This window comes from Parasteatoda tepidariorum, chromosome 2 (assembly GCF_043381705.1).
Source record: "Parasteatoda tepidariorum isolate YZ-2023 chromosome 2, CAS_Ptep_4.0, whole genome shotgun sequence".
Classification (NCBI taxonomy): Eukaryota; Metazoa; Arthropoda; class Arachnida; order Araneae; family Theridiidae; genus Parasteatoda; species Parasteatoda tepidariorum.
In genome coordinates this window covers 105,156,180-105,179,361 of record NC_092205.1, presented here as the reverse complement: position 1 = coordinate 105,179,361, position 23,182 = coordinate 105,156,180, and the positions used below count along the sequence as shown (strand labels likewise).

General features: G+C 29.2%; 1 protein-coding gene across 1 annotated transcript in view; it reads right to left on the bottom strand.

Annotated features, from left to right (window-relative positions):
- Positions 1–2,317: 2,317 nt before the first annotated feature.
- LOC107441361 (serine/threonine-protein kinase NLK) overlaps positions 2,318–23,182 on the bottom strand; it is a gene marked incomplete at its 3' end in the record, with an annotated part of 34,409 nt that continues 13,544 nt past the window's right edge. Inside the window, 6 exon segments of the mRNA XM_043055178.2 lie at positions 2,318–2,414; positions 6,503–6,701; positions 9,388–9,576; positions 12,095–12,304; positions 21,022–21,107; positions 21,756–21,862. Coding sequence (XP_042911112.1) covers positions 2,318–2,414; positions 6,503–6,701; positions 9,388–9,576; positions 12,095–12,304; positions 21,022–21,107; positions 21,756–21,862 — 888 coding nt within the window.

Genomic DNA, 23,182 nt, shown 5'->3' with positions numbered 1-23,182 from the left:
CGATGTATATATATATATATATATATATATATAGCCATTTCATTTTGCCACACATGTGGACAAACAAAGTGAGCTTAAAATGAACTTACTTTTATGAATGAAAATAAATGTGTATTACATATTTTGATTAGTTACTTTTGCGTAATTGGTATACTTTGTCTTTAAAAAAAATAATTTTCTGTGATGCCACAATTGGCATTACATATTTATTTTCTATCCTTTTAAAATATCTTTCATTACTTAAGCTTTTTTTATTAATAGAATCAAAGACTTAATCCTTTAAAACGAACACGAATATAAAATATTTATTTCTTCTCTTCTAGATCAATGTAATAGACACTTTATTTCATTACTATGCAAACTTATTAATTCACTGTCGCCTCTAATCGAAAACAAAAATCTATTTATAACTTTTTATTCTATATTTCCAACTGCTAAATGTTTCGGTTGCATGGTTGTAATAATTCTCATAAATTTGTTGGCAACTCGGGATCGACAAGCTGTTCTTTTAAACCCAATATTGTTATGCTGGTTGGCTATGTTTTGGCTATGATATATAATGATAAATCGCCAATTTTGGATCTCCTACCCATACTTTCCATGTCCGTAGAGAATAATTATATTCACTTTTAATTTCAAATTTGTGGAGACTGGGAGTGCCCTCAGGGGCCTCCCCAGTCTCAATTTCTAACCGTCAGAAATGATATTCTGGCTGTATGATCTCTCAATAAGAGGGTATACTGATTTTCATCCCTTTAAGGGATTTCTTTTGGATGAAGAAATGGCCATTCTCTGTCACCATTTATGCTTAATAAAATAAATTTACATTCAACGATTTGTACATTGTTTTCTGGAGACTTAATTGTTTAATCCATTCATTAATGGCCTAAATGAACAATCATGAAGTCATTTTCCACTATACGAATATTGGCGGCTACTGACGGAGAAACAAACTTCCACCACACTTTCATCAAAATTTCAACATGTTTTCAGTTTCGATGATTTGATAGCATTTGGAAATTTGATTCACAAGCAACATTTATATCTTGAACTTTTAATTCTGGTTCTTGTTTTGATATTTGAGTTAAAATTTCTGACTGTTTTTCAGTCAATTTCTTTTATGTCTTTATATCCTGTTTGAGCTTGTGATGCAATAAGAAAGACACACATACAGAGAGAGAGAGACAACAATAAGAAGAGGGAAAAAGATTCATTGTTGTTGCAAAATTCTTATTTAAAATGCAAAATTTATAAATGCAATTATTTTATTATCTTGTTTATGATATATTGAGAAAAACACAAAAGAAAAAAAGTCAATCTTTGAAATCCTGGGCTGAGATATGTTTTTTTTTCTTTTACTAAATTATTATTTAAAATGCAATATGTGAAATATGCTTAGAGAATAAATATCATTGTTCACTGATACAATAGAAAGAGATTTCGGAATTATTATTGTATAAATCAAAAAAAAGTAGTGTAAAAATAAATAACTAAATTTATTAAGTAATATCCTGTGTCTGAATGTTACTACCAAAATTCTTCATTAATATAAATGGAATTAGTCTTGTTGGCATAACAGCTTCAGATTATAGAAGTTCTCGTGATAGCAGGAGAGATCATATTCAGCAGGCTAGCAAAAAATCTGCTTTTTTCCAGAAGAATCCAAACCAGGTGGGCTTTCTGGGTTCTATTGGGTTTTTTTTTTTAAAAGAGAGGGCAGGGATAAGTACCTTGTTTTAATATTAATAGTTAATTTTAAGAATTGATAAAGTATAATTAATACATATAAATTGGTGCAAAAGTCTGAAAAAAGTTTCTTCTGACATCACAATACAAAATGTTATATGTACTCACATACATCACACATTTGAAACTTATTTTAACACAGAATTAATTTTTATTTTAATCTTAAAAAACCTTTGAGGAAATAATTTGTTGCATAGAAAGCGAATCAAAGGCTAATCAATGCCCATCAAGGTGACTTTAAACACAGTTTTTTAGGCTAATATATTTCAATAGAATGACTCTTCAATATAACAGAGAAATCAATTTTAGAAAAACCCACTTTAGGGTGGGTTTTACCTTGCAAAATCCTCTACGGGTCTTACTGGGTAGATGGGTTTCTTGCAACCCTGCTAGAGCAATTTTCAAACTGTGACATAAATTTCATGTTTGTACAGCTGAACTGATGATGTTAATTATGGCATTTAACTGTACAAAAACTACAAAGAGTTTGAAAATGATTTATTGAACTTTGCAAAAAAAAAAAAAAAAAAATTATGATGATCATTGAACAACAAAGGCATAAATTACTCACCTAGTATACTTTTTTACATCTAAACAATGAGGATTGACAAGCAGGGGTGCTCGACACATCAACTTAAAGCGTTCAGATACAAAATGGTTTAATCGATCTGAAAAATATTGAAGTTTCACATTAAGGTCTGAAAATTAACTCATACATACTCAAAATTCATTAAACCAGTGGATATTCACCTATTCCTGATCGCAACGCATGAATACGCCATCTGGAGAGAAGACGGGTTGCATGTCTTAACCCTTCCTCCTCTACTCAGTGGTATAAGAATACAATAATTTCTATGATATTTTCCCCTTTCTTAATATTTTTCGTATTTAATCGTCAAAAACATTTTTTTTAGAGATTTCCACGTCATTTTCTTTCAAAACTATGATCAATGCAGTTTTCAGTACCATATAGTTTCCTAACTTAAAAGTTTTCGATCTATTTGGACAGAAACTAACGTACTTCTCTTTCTATGACTCTCCACGTGCTAATGTTGAAAGCATGCCATTTCAAACGCCAATAAAGATAAATTCACTAAGGAACTCTGTACTCAATCAATAAAATGTAAAAAGTTTAAAATTCAAATTTAAGAGTTTTGTAATTAAAAATAGAATTTTGAGTCATGTCAATTTCGTAAAATGTGTCCCGGGAATCAAACAACAATAATTATTCAAACTTCAAATACAGTATTGTTATTAGAACTCCTTTGAAGAGGAAAGTTAATTATTAGTAGAAAATAAACCTTAATAGTACAAGATTCAGATGTGGTTATTTAACCAAAAAATAAGAAAATGACAAGGTCGGGATAGTCTGGTTGGCAGAGCGCTGGACTCATGTCCGAGAGTTCAAATCCAGCTACCCGAAGACTCCTTGCGTGGTAAATGGTGCACATTAAATCTGTCAAGTCACAAAGTCCTCCATGTTCACACAACAAATAATGCCTCTGTGGGTGTCAAATTGGAGACTGTTCTCCGGTTCAGGTCAAAATTACGATTTGAAGCAGAAGCCGAATTCTTGGCCATAGATGACGCCATTGGAAAACAAGAACAATCGCAACCCTTTGCCATAATAGCCTGCCAAAACGACAACAAAAGAAAATGAGAAAAAGAGGAACTAGGGAAAAAAATTAATCAAGTTCTTAAAAACTAAGAGTACTATTTAGTTTTATCAGGATGATTCAAACTAAGTGTTTTTCCAGTTTTGAATTCCTAGTTTCTTTTTCATTCATCATAGCTATAATTACAAAACGGATTTTACAATACAATATAAACTGTATTCAAACTATAGCATAAAATATGAAATACTATGCTACAATATAAACTATGAATATACAAAAACTATATTACATTAACAACTACCAAGGCTGGAATAGATCAGTTACTGAACTGTTACTTATCAGGTTGTCTGTCACGTGAGGTCGCTTCTTTTAGATAACTTCAAGAGGTTGAAGCTGTCCTAGTAAATACCTCTGGTTCTGTCTCATCAAACATGAGTTATTTTAAAATAAGACTTATCATGATCAGAAATTATTACTACTTTCAATTCAACTTCAAAAAATCTCCGGAAAGTTTAAAATCTAAACACTTTTTTATATATTAGAAGATGTTCTTATTTATTGTTTATGCCTCTATACTTCTCTATTATAATAACACAATCAATGAAAAACTAAGAGTAATTAATATAATTATAAGCAAATACTGGTTTATCTAAAGATTATATTATATTAAATAGTTTCAAATGATCTAGCATATTATGACAATATATTAAACAAATGACAGATCCTTTTTTTCCAAAAAAAGATACACAGTCGAACTTCCATTTTGCAATTTTTTTCGAGGAACCGAGAATATTTTGGAAATTTCTTTGTAAAATAACTTCCAAAGGGTAAAGTGATTTTTCTATTTAACGAAAGTTTCCTTAAGATCCACTTTCCCTACTTCCCAAAATATTTCTGTGATGTTGCTACATCACACGTGCATTGTTTTTCTACTCCTGAATAGTTTTTTCAGTTTTCACCTTTTAACCACAATAGCCTTCCACTAAATTTAACTTGATCAACTGATTTTTTTTTGTATCGATTATTCTCAACTTAATTTTAAGCGAGTATGGTTATGCTCCTTTCCGCGTGCCTTCTTGGCGTCAGTTGGGGAAGCCACGGTATGAGAGAAGCGTCTCGTTTTTAACAACTTCAAGGCACTTGCCTTCTGTTTTTTTTATCTCCCTTTTATTAATCAAGGGAACTACATCATGAATAAATTTTACTCAGCAATGAAATGTTGAATATTATCTTTATTTAAAAGTTGTCAGATTAAAATGTTACTGAACACGTGTGCGCCATCGCCAATGGTTGGCGCGTTTCCGGAAAGACGAAAACATTAACTGCATGCATGTGAAAATACTCTGAAGTCTGTTAATATATCTGAGATTATCCTGTTTGAAATAAACTACCTTAACTCTCCAAAAATCATGATCCAGAACCTGTTAATTGCGTAAAATTAAAATATGAACAATCAAAGGAGCCACTTGCATCCCGGAACCTATGAAGAAAGTGAAATAAAAGTTTTTAACATGCCTTGAAACGAACTCGCTTCAATTAATCATTTATCATAGCATCTGACCACCCGTGCCTGGAGATCCTTCTGGAACGAAGGATCAGATAAATTCATTTGAACTCTGTTTTTTAAATATTACGATCACATTTTATGTTTGCACTCATTTACATTATGCACTGCTATAATAGCCTTAAATGCTTCCTCCTATGTCGTTAATTAGTCCTTTAAATTAAAAATTGTAATTATTTATTTTTATTCCTAATTATTTAAATTGTAACAATACAATAATTTCAGAACTTTCAAAACTTGCTAATGCATTTTCTGGGAGAAATGACCTTGAATTGATTTTGCAGCGACTTTAAAAGAAAGCATTAAAATTCCTTTATTTTTTTAATAAGCATTTCATACATGAGTCCATGCCAAAAATCAATTTACGAGAAAGCATAATAGAAATTTCTAAAGAATATATGATGTTACAGATGATGCTGGAGTCACCGTGGAGAATAAGGAAAGTGCGAAGGACGAGCACGATATTTCCTTAGAACTTTTTTTAAAAAAATGTGGGTACAGCTAAGAGAGAACCACGAAATTAAAGATGATGTTCTGATTTTCTTTTTATTGATTCTGAACCACAGAAACATTAACTGAATCGGATATTTTGGACAGTGTGAAAAATAAAAGCAATGAATTGTGAGATCACCAAACGTTAAAATCATTTGAGACAATTTGATAATAATTTACAAGATAAAGGTGTATCCATTGCTATCTTAATGTCTAGCGTTAAACCTGTTTTATGATGATTAAGTATTTTCTATTTAACAAATTTTCCATAAAAGGAACTTTTTATCAGGATTTAGCAACTTCTTTGAATAGAGGTATATAAACGTTTAAATAAGATTTTTTTAAAAATCATTTAAGACTGGTAAATTTTTATATATTTTTCCCCATATATTCAAAAACAAATTAGCCATTGTAAAATTTTGGGCTAAAAATTATATCCAAATTTCAAAATCCATAAAAATGATTTTCCATAGTTAAATTTCAACCTGAGTTTAATAAAAACATGCATTTAACAGTACTAGTACTAAAAGTTATTTTAATTATGAGAATATTTTCAACTGGATCATACAGAAAAAAGTTTCGCAGAGAAAAAAAAATGGTTCATAAAAAATACAGGTCTGTTATAATAAATTTACAATAGGGTTTAAGACAATGTTTGAACGTTGACTTCCCGTTAAGTTTATAGAGGGAGAGCCTCGTCATTTCACTTTAAAAAAACTTTAAAAAAAAAGCCCACTTTTATAGGGTGTGAGTGCCGGTTAGGCTTATCACATTGCATGACCAAACACCTTTTGTAAAAGACAGTTGACGGAAAAGCTTCTTTTTTCTCCACAGATTGCAACAAGAATGGGGTTTGCATTTTTATTTGATTTTCACGTTTTTACTGAAGTTGAATTATTTGTGAAGCTAAACGGTAGTCAATTTACCCTGGACAGACCCCTGATCAGCACAGACCACATTTACGACGCATCAATATGCAGAATGTTTCAAGTGAATACTGGGAATGAGCCAGAATGTGAGATAATAATTAAAAAAAAAGAAGTTATGGCTGTCACATTTGAATACAAAAAATGATGGAACATACCTCTAACTTGAGGAATAGAAGTTAAGTCTTTCTCAAAACAATCATCAAATACAAAAGGAGAAACTGGCTCAAAGTCCGACACGTATTTCCGACCGACCGACGTCGTCTGGCAGCAACGGCACATGACGGAGTGATACCGAAATCTGGCATCGTCCATGTACGGGTGTGTTAATGCATCAACACAAGATATTCTTTTATCCTGAAAAAATAGTATTGCTTTTACAAACATACTTTCGTAATTTGTTTATTTAAAAAAAAGAGAAACACTACTTAATCTTTAAAAATAGCTGCCAACATGGATATAAAAAAGATTTTGCGAAATAATACACTTTTCCAGTTATGATTGACATACTTTAAATGTAATGGTTTATTCATAATTTCGAATATTAATGGACTTCATCAAAAGATTGAATTTAAAAAGAGAGTTTCTGAAAAAAACATTTTAGAACAAAAAAGAACTGATTTCCATAAATTATGTATCAGTAATAATTATTTAAATATTCAAACAATAATCTGTTCTATTTCAATAGGGATTTTTTTTAGGAAACTTACTCAATTTTAGGGAATTTTCTAAAATGTACAAAAACCAGGAGAATTTTAATTAAATCAGTAGACCAGGAGAATCTAGCAAAATCGAGTAGAGTTCGCAGCTATGCTTAAATAATATTTAAAATAAATGTAGCAAACACTATGACAAAAAAAAAGTAATCTAAACTTGATTATTACCCATCCACTCCAAAAATAACCAATGATAATTTTATGAAAATCAATAAAAACTTTTAGCGAATCAATTAGTAACTAAGAAGATATTTCAAATATTTATAATAGTTTAATTATATATTACGACATAAATATAAATAATACATAATATTTTATGAATTTGTCTAATTGAATATTAAATAAATGAATTATTTTTAAATACTACTTAAAATTTTTTATTTCGCCAATCTTTATCTTGAGTTCAGGGGACTCACGATAAAAAAATAAAAATCCAAAAGAACCTTAACAAAGCCAGTTATTTTGAAATGTTTACTTGTAGCTACTTTGTTTATTTATAATTTATTTTCCAGTAAAAGTTTGTTCATACAATGGCAGATTAAATTGCCAGTATAGAAAGCTCATAGATCTAAGCAAATACACATATTTAAAAACAGCAATAAAAAAACTAAAAGGTTAAATGGAAACATTTACTTCTGTTCCTATTATTTTGAATACCTCTGATTAAAAATACATATAAAATATATACAACAAACATAATGTCATAAATTTTGATTCATTACAATGCTTAACCAATGTAAGAAGTTTTAAATATTAATATTGAAATACATTACAAAAAATATAATAATTTTCTTTAAATTATTAATATAAATATTTTTTTCCCGTTAAGTAAATCATAAATTAGATCTGAAATTCTTCCACCAAAATAGGCAGGTATGTATCTGGAACTAATTAAAGGATTTTAAATAATCTTTCGATACAAACTACAGTTAAACCTGTTTATCTTCAACCTTTTATCTCAAAAACTTCTATATCCCGAAATTTTTAAAATTTCCAACATTTACTGTCCAAAATCCATGTTTATGTCGAACTTTTTTTTCAAGACCTCCGCTTCTCGAATTTCTAATAATAGAGCACAAATGTCAAAACTTTCTTCATCAGTAAAACTTGTAGACAGAAATGAATTCGTGAAACCACAGGAAGTAGGGATGAACAGGTAGGGTGTGTTTCTTGGAATTTCAATCTCTATCCCTGCACTTCCTTAACTAGAAAGGAACACACTGATTCTGGCAGTAAGTGAGGGGTTAATGAGTAGTGACCATCAGGGGTTAGCTTTTCAGCATAGATAAGAAAGCCAAGAATAGAAATTCATTTTGACCTCGAAATTGCAACCAATGGATCAAAGGATAATCAAGAGTTTTAAAGTGAACTATAGAAAACAGTTGGTACGCAAACTTGTAGATGCCATCGATGAAAAAAGTTAGATGTTATCAGAATTACTGTTTTGCTTGGAGAAATGTGTCGCTAAAAACTATCCAAAATGGTTTTAAAAAGCTGCTTTTAAGAATAGCTGTGAAGATGATGAATAAGAGGTTGAAGGCAGCAGTAAAGAAGAAGAAACTGTCAACGCTAAAAATGCAGTGCCAGATTTGCCAGAATGAAAGGCAATAAAATCTAGATTTAATGTTGACATTAATTTAGAAGATTTTTACAAGTGGACAACTGCCTGGCAACATGCGGAGCACTGACAGATACGGAAATCATAGATAATGTCAAAGGAATATCAGATGAAGAAACTGAAGATCATAATGATGAATCAAAAGTAACTGCAAAAGAAGTAGAAACAGCTGCAGAATTCTTATAAACTACTCTTGAACCGCAGGAAAATATTGGCTATGAGGAATTGGCGATCTTTCTAACCTCAAAAAAAAAAATAATCAAAATAAATAAGGTTATCAGTCTAAAATCTTGGAAAAATTATTTTCAGTGTTAAATGTATGTTAAAAAACTGCTATGTAAGTAGATGTATGTGGTATAATTAATTTAAAGAAATGTCTACATTTTTCTACTAAAAACAATTAAAGCACTTTTAATAGAATTTCTTAATTAAATTAATTTTTTTTATAATACCTGTATAATTCAAAATCTCTTTATCTCGAATTTTTCGCCTTTCCCTCAAGTTTTGAGATAAACAGGTTCGACTGTACTAAAAAGCACAAACAAATTTACTTAAATATATATTCATAAGAAATGAAATTATGACTAGAATTAAAAACAAAAATATTTCTAAATGAGCTTCAAAAGTGTAATTTCAAGGCAAATAATTCTTTCGTTCATTGTTTGATCCATAAATTGTGGAGTGATGTATTAAAATAAAAAGGAATTACAGGATTGAAAACAAGCATCTGGCAAAGAAGGTGAACAGCTTCATGAGTTGCTTGTGAGGAGAGAGTGTAGAGAGCAGCCAAAGAGGGTAATTTGTGAGGCCACCTCAAAATATGAGATCTTGCTCCATCGCATGCAGTCTTCACATCTTCTGGCAACGGAGTACCCAGCAAATCAGTTATCAAATCCAGCTACAACAACAATGTGGTCTCATCAGGATATAATATTTAGAAAAACATTATATATATATAGTTTCAGTGACAAAATGTAATACTTGGGAGAATTGCATCATCTACTTTCTCATTGAAAGGCCCCTGACCATCCAGAAGGGAAAGTATCGGATAGATGGAGTGATAAGTCTAGACGGGAAAAGTACCGAATTGATAACTAACACTTTTCCATAGAACAATCAATGCTAGCAGTCATACTTGATCCGGCATCACTCTCAGCGGATATGATATCACTGTTAAACTTATTTCCTTTTTTTCTATTAAATGTTAGTTTCATTATTAAACTATTGTCTTTATTTCCTCCGTTTTGCTCCACAAACTTCTACATATATATATAATTAATTTTAAAGTTTTTTTTTTCTATTATTAATTAAATTTATATAAGATTGTTTTCTGTTTTGGACATGCTATATTAAAATTTGATCTATCAATTAATTTTTTTAAATTATTTTCTCAAAAATGTTGAATCATGATATTTGTATGTTTAAATAGCTTTTAAGTGTAGTTAATATTTTTTTTTCTAAATAAATAAAAATCAAATTTGAACTTACATAAACTTAAGTTATATTAGAAAGTTTTCAATAAAACTTAATATTTTCTGTTTCATTCTAGCTGTTACAGTTTCTCTAATTTTTGTTGTTGCTTTTTTAAATTCAATAAATTTAAATGAGCTTAATGAAATTAATTTCAATTAAATTAATTTAATTAAATTTAAATTACAGTAAGACCCCGCTTAACGTTGTTTCGGTTTAGCGCTCTTTCATTTCAACCCGGGGATTCCCCGAAATTGTGCGCGGGGACTCCCCCAAATATGTACATAACATATCCGAAACAGTGTAGTTATGTTTCTTGTTTGGTGCGGTGCTGTACGGACGCATTTTTATCATTTGAAACATTTGTTGTCATTATTGTAAGTACATATAAATTTATGTAATACTATAACAATTAATAGAGTTACAAATATTATGATCATTAGTTTTTATCATGAGTGATAATGAAAAACAAGAAAAGAAAGGAACCAGAAAAAGCATTTCACTGGAAACTAAAATGCAAGTGATTAGAAGATTAGATTCTGGTGAACATCAATCTCAAATTAGTGCTGCATTGAATTTGGCAACTTCAACAATAAGGACAATTCTTAAGAATAAAGAAAAGATACTGTCATCGGCAACTGCAACTACGTCAAGCTCTGCAACTAGAATTACTCGTTCTAGTAATAACATTATAGAGGAAATGGAAAAACGACTGTCTATATGAATTGACCACGAAATTGAACGCAATATGCCATTAAGCCAATCGATCATAATGGAAAAAGCTAGAAGAATTTTTAATTACATTCAGGCTAAGGTAAGTGACACAAGTGAAAGTTCCGTTGCTAGTCGAGGATGGTTTAATAGATTTAAACATCGAAATAATCTTCACAACATAAAGATTACAGGAGAAGCAGCAAGTGGTGATACAAAAGCGGAGGCTAAATTCCCAGTGATATTAAAAACAATAATTGAACAAGGAAACTATCCTCCAGAATTGATTTTTAATGTAGATGAAACAGGCCTGTTTTCGAAAATAATTTAAAAACGAATATTTTTATCCCGTGAAGAGAAACTAGCACCAGGATTTAAAGCCACAAAAGATCGCTTAACACTTCTACTGAGGGGTAACGCAAGGGGAGATTTCAAATTAAAACCACTACTAGTTTACCACTCCAAAAGTCCAAGAACGATGAAAGGCATATCTAAATCAACTTTACCTGTAATTTGGGAGTCTAATAAAAAAAAGCATGGATATTTATGAAAATTTTTCAGGATTGGTTCACTGAACATTTCTGCTCGCCTGTTAAACGTTATTGCGAAATTAAAAAACTCAAACAAAGAGCACTACTATTAATTGATAATGCTCCAAGCCACCCAACAAATTTATCAGATTTAACAACATGCATACCAGTCGAAGTGGTTTTTTTTGCCGCCTAACACAACTGCCTTAATCCAACCAATAGACCAAGGCGTTATATCCAATTTTAAGGCTTATTACTTGCGGCGAACATTAAAGCAGATGTTTGACAAAATAGACGGAGAAGAGAAGCAATAATCAATAAGAGAATTTTGGAAAAACTACAATATCATGAATGCTGTAGAAAACATATTGCGTTTATTAATTTGGCTTATATTGTGTTCATTGCAATTTCATTAAGTTTTGGCCAATGTTTATTGAAATTTTCCATGTTTCTTATTGAAATTTCATTACATTTTCGACAATATTCCTGCTTGCACGGTGTTCCGAGTGAACAGGAATGGCGCCAAACAAAAATCACCAAGTTCAAATATATATATTTTTTCAAATATAACGCTGTGAAAAAAAGAAAAAACAAATATACACTTTTTATTAGACATTTTTTTGAAATTATTATTTCATATTTCTAATTCGACATTACTGGAATCTGACTAAATGGCTGGTAATTAAAAACAAGTAAATGTCTAACTTGTTGTATAGGAGTCTGGGCTTGAAATAAAATTCTCCGGCTCAGAAGTTCAGCAAATATACAGCCGACCGACCATATATCGACGGAAAATGAGTAGTGAGAAGCTCCCATAAGCAATTCAGGAGCACGGTAGTACTGGGTCACCACTTCCTGAGTCATGTGTTTAGTTTCTTCATATTCATACACCCTGGCCAAACCGAAATCACAAATCTAAAAAATAAAATTGTTCAAAAAGAGTTATCTTTAATAATCGTATTTTTGAAGATATAAATTAGAATAATTCTGCATATGTTTTTAAAACAAACTTAACTTTCCAAACAGGGAACATACTTAGATTTTGTGGGAGGATATGAACCTACAGATTTGCTAGAAGAAATCCAAGGAGTCCAAAATTTTAAGGACTTATCAAAATTTAAAAAATTTTGTGCAAAAGATAACTAGACAGTTTTTTTAAAAAAAAAAAATTAAAAAGCAGTTATCATAAGGAACTTGCAAAAATGTATATTTTGCATATTTTTTTCTAGCCCTTTTGAAATAAGTTTTGACTTTGTCAAACTTCATCAAGAAAAATAAATAAAGTTATCCCTTTTACACATAAATATATTTTCCAGTTTCAAATATTGTAATAAATCTTGTTAAAGTACAGATGTTAAAGATTAACATAAAAACCTTATATTATCTTTTCAAATTTCCAAATCTTATATTTTTAAATTTGAATACATAAGAAAATCTTAGGCATTTTGAACAAGAAAAAAAAATCACAGTAAATTAATTAAGTTTGCTTGTAACATGTAAAATTAAAATTGTTTGCTGTTATTATTTTTTTCTAACTCTTGCAATTCAAATTTTTTCTCTTTTAAAGTTTTTCTTAAACTATTAGATTTTGACAGCTAAGTCATCATTTAGTTTCCCTGCTTGAACAGCAAATTCATCAGCGGACTTAGAAAGTTCATCAATGCAACGCAACAATCTAAGGAGTTTCTAAGCACTAATTTGGAAAACTAAGTAGTTCCAAGTACTCCTTGGAGACTTTTTTATTTCCCAGGAGTTTCTAAGAAGTATAAGGACACACTCTGTTATTACTACAACGCACAACTATTTTGCAGGTTCTTTCGGCATCCAATGAAACAACTCAATCAATACAGAGCAATGCATACAGCAGAACCAGACTTGGCAAAAATCATGATTAAAAAAGATTTTTTTCCCTTAAATTGATTGTTTTAATTTAAAACAGAGTTTTTGATTTAAATCAGATTTTTCGATTTAAATCATATTTTTTTCCTTTAATTTTTGTACATATTAACAATGCTAAATAATTAAAAACAAAATGACATTTTAAGTACATAATATCTCTAACTTAAAATAGCTAAAATCAAGAAAAAATAATCACTGAAACAATAAAATCATAACCATTTTTATTCAAGCTCAACACCTTCATGAATTTGAAAATACCAAGACCCAATTTATCAGCTACGTATCACGAATTAAATTATAATGATTTAGATTGGGAACAATAATAATTGTTCTTAATTACTCTTCCTTATTTATAATCGCAAGCTGCATATTTAATAAGTTTTAAAAGCTCTTCATTTTTCAGGCTTTCCTTCCCCATTAGGCTTAAGAATATTTTAAAAATGATGTTAGTTAAAATTATAAAATTTAGCTTTTGTTGTGTTTGCTATCTTTTACCGAATGATAAGATTTACATATTTTAATAAAATGCAAAAGTTAAAATTGTAAACAAAAGAAATCTAATTTAGTTAGCTAACTATCTAGTGATTTTAGGTAGCACAGCAGGTAGTTTGAATTATACTTAATTTAAAAGAAGTTATTTGCATAAAAATAATCTGTCAAATTTCCCGAACATAAGCAATATTGTCTACAGGTCTCAATTTGTTAAGCAATATTTTCCATTAAAATAGTTATTTTCATAATTTAATGTTATGTTTTGCTTAGAATACTCACAAGAAGTGAGAAAAAAAATTTTGCATTTAAATTATATTTTTTAAAAAATTATTTATAGGTGTCATTATTGTCCCCAACACAAAATGTTACAGAGATAAATGCATACATATTCTGATAAAGTATGACTGTCTACTTGAATAATCTTTGTATGTGTCCTCCTTTGTGTAATTACAATAAAGCACTTAAGATGACTCTAGTTGAATAAAATATAACTTCCAGGTTACACTGTAATGTTTAGAGCCATTTGTTTCAAGGTAAACTTTAGTTTAAAATAAGATCTGCTTCATATTGAATGTAATTATTGTTCCCCTAATTTTTATCAAAGAAATTAAAAGCAAGTAAGAAAAAATTTGATTTGTACAAAGTTTAATAATTTACTTTTTAAAATATGCATGGCATATTTAAAGAAATAAATTAATTTTTCATCTATTTGGCAAAAACTATTGTTTTGTAATGACTGCTCCCACTTAAAATGCACTTAAAAAGGATAGTAATTAACAAAGGATTAATTATTTGAAAATTTTTTAAAGTGTTTGATTCATTTGGTTATATTAGTACATACTTAGTTTATTATTTTTTTTGTCAGAATTCAAACAATAAAAGAGCATTATTAATTGACAATAAGAACATTGTAAGTAAACATAAAAATACATAAGAGCAAATTTATGACTGTTATTAATATTATTGAAAATTAAGTTAAAATACAAGAGTTTAGATGAGTTATGAATACATTTTCTTTTGTGGTGCTACAATGGTCTCAAAAATGAAAAGCTAAAAAAAAAGTTTTTTTCAAATTTTAATTGTAATTTTATTTATTATTCTTTTAAAATTTTTGTTTGGAAGTTTGCTTGGCATTTTTGTGTTTCTTTTTCACTTTCATTAAGAATTGAAAAATTCAGAATATTTGCAAAATTGCTTTAATCTATAATTTTAACAGCACAAATATCTGAATCTTGTAATTTTCATTTTTGTCACTTTGTGTATAGAAAAGAGTGGACATAAATACAAATTTGGTAATTAAAAAAAAAAAAAAAATTAAAAAAGTTTTTNTATTAAAAAAAAAAAAAAAACAATGATAAGTATTATAGAAATTAATTTCAGTTTTATTATTCATTGGCATTCTTTTAATTTTAGATAAATCATATAAATAACGGTGATAAAAGAAGATTAAGAAAATAATCTCTTTCGGAGTAAAAAGTTAACTGAAATTTTACAGTTTGCTTTGGATGAAAAGTTTTATTGCGGCAAGCACAAGATATGGGTGATTCTCATGAAATATGACAATTTACAGTCTCTTGCTCCAAGATCTAATACTATACTACTAAAAGAACTTTTTTTTTAAAATTTAATAAATAGCATTGCTGTTAGCATTTTAAAATGACCTTGCACTAGCATTGACTGTTTTGTATATATATAAATTTTAATTGAATTTCAAAATATCATTATCCTGGCATGTCAGAAATAATATTTCCAAAAGTAACTAGCTTCAAAACTTTCCATAAATTTTTCAATATCTAATTTTTTTTAATCTCAACCTGCGTAAGCATTTATAGAATATACGCAGAGAGTATTATTTACAAAAACTTTATTGAAAAAAAAAATTTCTGTCAATAAATAATTCTGTTTGTCACATGAAAATCAGTCATTTTCCTGGTTACTTTTATTTAGTGATTTATAACCAAAATAGATAGCGCCAGCAATCAATATCTTATGTTAATAGAATGCTTAGAATACTATCCTATCTGAACATGTCTTATTGCATGAATAAAGAACCAACTTACTGGTTCAAAATCTACTTCAAAAAGTTTTTCAAGGTGCGTAGCTTTCTATGTTGTTATTTTCCTGTCTTCTTGAAATCATTAATATCATAAACTACATGCATTTACCAGAGATATTTCAAGAAATCCTGTTGTTTTCGGCGGAATGTAAATGTCTTAGGCCGAAATGTTAAAGTTAAATGCTATAAAGTGACAAATTGTCATTATCCTGGCTTATGAATGGCAGGACATTGACACAGTTACCAGAAATTTTTTAAACAGTATAACGAAAAGAGGGAAAGCAATATTAACCTAATACCAAGTTCATGTAAGATTGTAATATACTTGAATGTAATCAAATATATTTTTTTTTAATTTAATGATTGATTATTATAAACAATTTTATTCTGTACATATCAGCAACAAAAACATTTTTGATTCTTTCTACAGTGGATAAAAGAATTAATTTAAACAATTCATGGTCTATTCAAAGCAAAGGCTTCAGTTGAGTTACTTACTATTAGCTTAAAATGACAGTTTTTTCAAACTTCTAAGCTAATATGTCATTTTCCTGGAATTCAAAATTTGGTGAATTTCTATTTTTTTTTTTTTTTTNTTTTTTTTTCTTGAGCAAATGATGTCAATAAACTACACTGCTGTCTGTAAGATATTAATAAATGTAACTAAATAAACATACAAAAAAAAAATTTGAATATTTTGAAGACTTTAAATATGAAAAAATATTTTGTTCCGAATTGTCATATTTCCAAAGAATCACCCGAATACAAGAAATAAAATTATGAGTCATATAAAAAATGCCACCAAGACTGATTCTTACCGAATAATACAAATTTCGAAAAATACAAAATTATATTTAAGAGTGTAAAACAAACAACATTTTTTTAAATTCATTATGAAGCAGATGAAAGAGAAAAAAAAATTTTAAAAAAATATTACCTTGAAATTTAAAAAAAAATACTTTTCCAGTTTACTACTATAATAATTTTTTTTTTTTAAATTGCTGTCCCGTTACACGAAGAGACATTTTTAAATAACAAACAAGGCTTTTGGTTTGGTTATGTGTTTGCTTACAAAATGAGGTCTTAGTTAAAGAAATATATATATAAAAAAAAAGAGATAGAAAGATGTTTTTGCAATGAAAAATTAAAAATTCTTAATGTTACTTCAAATTTTTAGATAAAATAAATTTTCTTAAAAAATACTAATTAAATTTTCAATTAAATATATTAAAAACATTTTCCTATATTTATTTATTAATTGATAGAAAAACATAAATTTTCTTCTTATGATTTTAAAGCAAATGAGGGGACAATAATTACATATTTCTATGTAATTGCAACTTAAAACTGTCACTAAATTTTTCATTTCTAGTTGTTGTTAAGTATGGTCTTAATGGAAAAATTATCAACATTAAGTAAATTATGAAAATAATTTTTCCTTATTGTCTTATGCAAAAATTAAAATTTTGAGAAAATTGCCCTTATCCAATACAATAACATATTTACCCTCCTTTTTTGTCCCTTATTTAATTATTACGACATTTAATTAGATCCAATAATTGAAGCTCTTATTAATTGACACTTATTTTAATAACTTTTTTAATACTTAAAGTTAATATCCTTTCTATGTTTGGAAACTTTGGCAATACAATACAATAAGATATAAATTAAAAAATTTTTTAAAAAAACTCAAACTATAATATGCATAAATTTCATTCTCTTATAGAAAGAGAGAAGAAAACTAAACAACTACAATTTATGTTAAGGTGCCTCACTACCTTGAAAAGTCGAATTTCGATGAAATTTTCAAAATTGAGATTTTTTACTTTTAAAAATATTTGGAATCTTATCTTTCGATTGGCGGTAAAATTTCGTTGATACGATAATTCTAACCCGAGATATGTGCATTTGAAAAAGTATTAGTTTCAGTGAAAATCCACCGGATGTGAAATTTCGAAACCGAAACTAATCATGCTTTTGACAGATTCAGTGCATAAATCATTGTTTTCCATTTTTTTTTTGCTTTTAAAGAACTTTTTAAAGTAATTATAAACAATTCGAAATATTTTAATAGTCTGTATTGTTTTTATTACTTCAAATATGGCAACAAGAGATTGTTGTCATTTGGCTCTCTTGTGATTTCGATTGTTGTTTGGAGTTAGTTTTCTTATTTTGATTTGATTTATACTAGATTAAATAGCTTTATTTTGGGTTATTTCATAATAATTGTTTTCAGCTGATATGGCAGGAAAAAATTATCGCAATAAAAAGCGAAAGTTCTATGGAAATAGGTATTCAAATTTACCTAACAAAAATAACGTGGATGGCACTGAAAAGGAGAAACTTTCTACTGCTAGTTTCTCTAAACTGAAAGATAAATTACAAACAGTGGAAAACCATGAGCGAGTTTCAAATGCTAACATTCAAGGTAATAGAATAATATCGATGGAATTCCTTGTATGCTTACTTTCTGCCCTATCTTGTTCTGAATGTTTTCAGCAATCGCTGTCAATAATTGAAGATTCAAGGTATGGACTTTTGTCAAACTTTACAGTGAAGTGTAACAGCTGCTCTTTTATGGTTCCTTTCCCAACATCAAAGAAAATTGATAAATGCTCTGAAATCAACACTCTTCTTGTTTATGGGTTGCGATTGATTGGTAGAGGTTACACTGCAGGCAGAAAGCTATTTTCTATACTTGATTTACCTTTCTTAGCGCCATACAGTTTTCAGAAACAAGTGAAAAAGTTATCTGATGCTGTTGTAAAACTGTCCAAAAGCAGCATGAATGAGGCTGCAAAAGAAATAATTGCAATGAAACAGTCTAATGAAGTTGTGACACCTTGTGGAATTTCTGTCGATGGAACTTGGCAACGTCGAGGTTATAGTTCATTGAATGGTTGCGTCTCTGTCATCTCCATTGATACCGGTAAAGTACTTGACTGTGAGGTGATGTCATCCTATTGTAGAATGTGCTTAGCATCAACAAATTCTACGAAACCTCATATTTGCCGAAATCATACGGGCTCTGCTGGAGGTATGGAGAGTGTTGGTGCTCTTAGAATCTTTCAAAGATCGGCTCTACTGAATAGCCTTGAGTATAGAGAGTACTATGGCGATGGAGATGCAAAAGCATATGAAACCGTTAAAAACGTATATGGAAAAGACAGTGTTGTGAAGTATGAATGCATTGGACATGTGCAAAAGCGTGTTGGTTCCCACTTACGAAAGGTAAAAAAAAATACAAAAGGACTTGGCGGGAAAGGCAAACTGACAGATAAGTTCATAGATAAACTACAAAACTATTATGGGATTGCAATTCGGAGCAATAGTGGAAATCTTCTGGAGATGCAAAGATCAGTAATTGCTGCTTTTTTCCACTGTTGTTCTAGCTCAAAAAAGCCAATGCATGTGCAGTGTCCTCCTGGCTTGGAGAGTTGGTGCAAGTACCAGCAGTTTCAGGCGTTAGGAAAAAACTATAAAGAAAATGTCCAAGGTTTACCTGAGAAAGTAATGGCGGCTATAAAGCCAACATACATGAAATTGTGCAATCAAGAGTTGTTGAAAAAATGTTTGCATGGAAAAACTCAGAATCAAAATGAAAGCTTCAATGGTGTTATCTGGCAAATCTTGCCAAAGAATGTTTTTGTTGGACTGGAAACTCTGCAGTTTGGTGTGTCATGTGCAATTTTGCAATTCAACGATGGGTCATGTGGTTTACTATCTGTTTTAAGATCATTTGGAATAAACCCTGGTTATTTCACTACTCTTGCATTCACAGAAATGAACAAACTGCGGTTAAATTCTGCTCACCGACATTCTTTACCGTCTACAAAAATTCAAAGAAAAAAGTTACACGCTTCTAAAAAGCGTAAGCTTTCAAAAATCGAACTGACAGAAGGGGTTACATACCAAAGCGGTTGTTTCTAATATTTATAAGTGCCTTCTTTTGTTAAACTCTTACTTCAAAACTATTATGTTCTTTTTCTAAACTGTGTTTTTTAAATGTGTGTTATAATACTTCTAAGTCATTATCTTTTACGAAGTGTATGCTTGTTTTTAAAAATGTTATTGACCGAAACTATATTTTGTTTAATCTTGTAATATAACTAGCATTTCACTTTATAAGAAAGAAGTTCTAACTAGCAAATATATTAAATGTTTACAATGATAAATGATGTTTACAATTTAAAATAAAACATCAAGGTTACTCCTTATTCATATTAGTAAATCTGATAATTCTCATTGGTAAAAACTTAATTAATAAAAAGGAAATAATGTTTTTATGAAAATGTTTCTACTTGAATAACAAAAATGAAGGTGTAAAATATCATTGATATGATTTCCTTGCATATTTATTACAATAAAAAAATTTTTTATGCAATCGTTTACTTTAAATGCCTTTTCTGAAGTTTTGATTTTTTGCAAGTTTTGAGTTACGATTTACACCATAAGTTAAAAAGTTTTAGTCCCAAAGTCTTGAAATTTTGTGTACAGCTTTTTTATAACATTCTTTCAAAGATAGACTAAAATCTTTTTCATAAATATGTATTTTTTTTTGTTTGAGCAATTTTTGTTTATTTTGAACTGTATTTTTTTAGAAATTTTTAAATGAAGCTATTTAAAACGCCATAACTTATAGTTCCTCTAATTTAGAGCTTAGCTTTTAGTCTGTTTTTAAGACACATTAATTACGAGCGTAATAGTGAAGAAAATTGTTCAATAACTTAACTTGAAAAATTTTTAGAGCATAAACAGTGGTTTCATAAAAACATTTTTTACCATATTTTTCCCCAAATTTACAAAAAATAAAATTTTTTTTGCTGAAACAACTGCAAAAAAGCAGTTTTTATACTACAAGGCACCAAAAAAACCCTTAAGGTTTCAATTAATAAGGATTTTTAAAAAAAAGTTGTCGAAGGTGTCCAGATACCTTAAAAGAAAAAATACTGTAGGCTAATAAAAACACTTTTAACATTCCCTTCAGATCAATGTATAAAACAAGTTATAAAAAAAATAAATTCTAGCACAGTAGCAATAAAGAATATTAATTTTAATACGATTAGAATATTTGATGCTGAAATTAGTTTTACAACAATTTCTTTTCAAGACTGGATAGAGCAATGGGAAGAGGAAAAACAATGTTTTTAAAATGAAGCAATGAGAAAAAGAAGAATCAACATACCTTTAAAATACAGTTACTATTGACAAGAAGATTCCCCGGTTTGATATCTCGATGCAAAATATTCGCAGAATGAAGGTATTTTAAACCTGAAAAAAAAATTTTTTTTCATCAAAAAAGAAAAATAATTATCTTGAAATAAGAATAACCCAGGGTTAAGAACAACCTGGAATTAGTAGAGAATTTTTTATTCCGGAAAAAACCCAGAAAAGGCAAGGAAATTTGACCCTGGAAAAATGACCCTTGAATTGAATAAAACCCTGGAAAAATTAAGCAATTTTAAAGAAAAACTGGAGTTTGTTGATTTGGATTTTTTCAAAATTTCGATATTAACTTAAAATATATTACACCCACTTTTTTAGGGAAGAAGTTTATTCCCAAATGGTCAAAATATTGACAACTTAGCAATGCTTTGCTTAGACTAAAACTTGCTCCCTCATAACCTAGTCATTAACTAATTCGGGATGCTGTACAAAACTTTTACATGGTTGTTAAATGGAAGTGAATGGGACCACTAATAATTATTTTATGCTGTTCTGTAACCAACAGACTATTCTTAATTTTGAGTTTTAGTCCATAACACATGTTTTTAAAATTCGAAACAAATGTTTTTAAAAATTTCACTTAATATAAGACTTTTACTAAACTTTTCCAAATACAATCATCAGCATATTGTGGAATTTTTTTTTCTGCATTCCTAAAAAAAAAAGAAAGTTATATTAGTATTTAAAATATACCTCTTAAAGTTTGATATAAAAACACTTTCACATGATCAGTAGACAGAAGTTGGCGAGATGTTATTATCTTGTGCAAGTCTGTTTGCATCAATTCGGTAAGAACATAACTATAAAATGGTTAAGAACACAAAATGTAAAGAGAAACAAAAGATTAAAGGAGGGTTGAGAAATAGATTATACGGAAACAGTACCACTTTCTATATTGCAATACATAAAATCCTATTTTCTATTCCATAGACACATCATTTTAGAACATTCATTCCAGTATAGCAGTGTTTCCCAAAGTGTGGTATACGTACCCCCAGAGGAACAGTTTAGTGGGGGTACGCGTTCTTATGCGAAATATCTTGCAACAAACAAAAATTTCAGTTGAAAACAGTTTGAAACAGTTGAGTTTTAGTTGAAAACAAAGGTAGCCATGAAAATTTACGAATTTTTTTATTGGCTATTTTTTGCAGAGTTAACAGTTAATAATTAGTGGTGTTAACAGCCAGTTGTGATTTTTTATAGTAAAAAATGCATTCATTTTTTTATTTGTGGTACACGGCATTACGAAAAATTTAAAAAGGGTACACAAAAGTCATAATTTTTAGAAACACTGCAGTATAGCAACGAAAATATTTGATTCAATATTTTTTCATTTCATTGAAAATCACTATGAGTCAAAAAAGTGTATTTTGAAAACAATATTCCTTCATTCCTTAACAATGACTCACATGAAATCATAAAATTCTTTTGATCTTACAGCACTCTTTGATTCTGTTTGCATCAAAGAAGAGTCGCACGACTCGTTGATTTTTATCCTATGTGGCATTCATTAGTACCATGAGTAAATATTTATGGTATATTACGCATCCATGATCTAACAATCTCATGCTATTTCGTGATGTGTTTTCATTTGAATTGTTACATCAAGCATTGACTGTGTATATATATATGTATACATGTCATAGCTTCTATTAATCTTTTAATGTTATCCTAATTAATTATTCTAATCGAAATACTTTCTCACACTTTTAAAAGCCACATCCTGTTCTTAAATCTATTTTTGGCTCAAGTATGCATTTAATTAAAAGCAGGACATTTTTCCCTTTGCTCTCTGTGGGAAACGCTCGATCTATTTCGTAAACCAATAGCAACTACTAAGATTTCTCTCTTTCCCTAAATTAACGTATTTTACGGATTATACTTCGCAAGATTTTGCCTAACATATAACCGAGGAGAGCAACTTTTCGTGTTCACTTTTACACACATTCATGACTGCTCTGTCTAATAATTAATAAAAAAATTTTGTACCCTCCTTCCCGGCCTAAGACCTGTTTTAATCCTTCCACTCGGCAACGACGTTATAAGTCGCCAGGATTGAACGGTCGGGAAGGGGTACAGTTCGTACGGTACATTAAAGATATTTAATATCTCATTTGAAA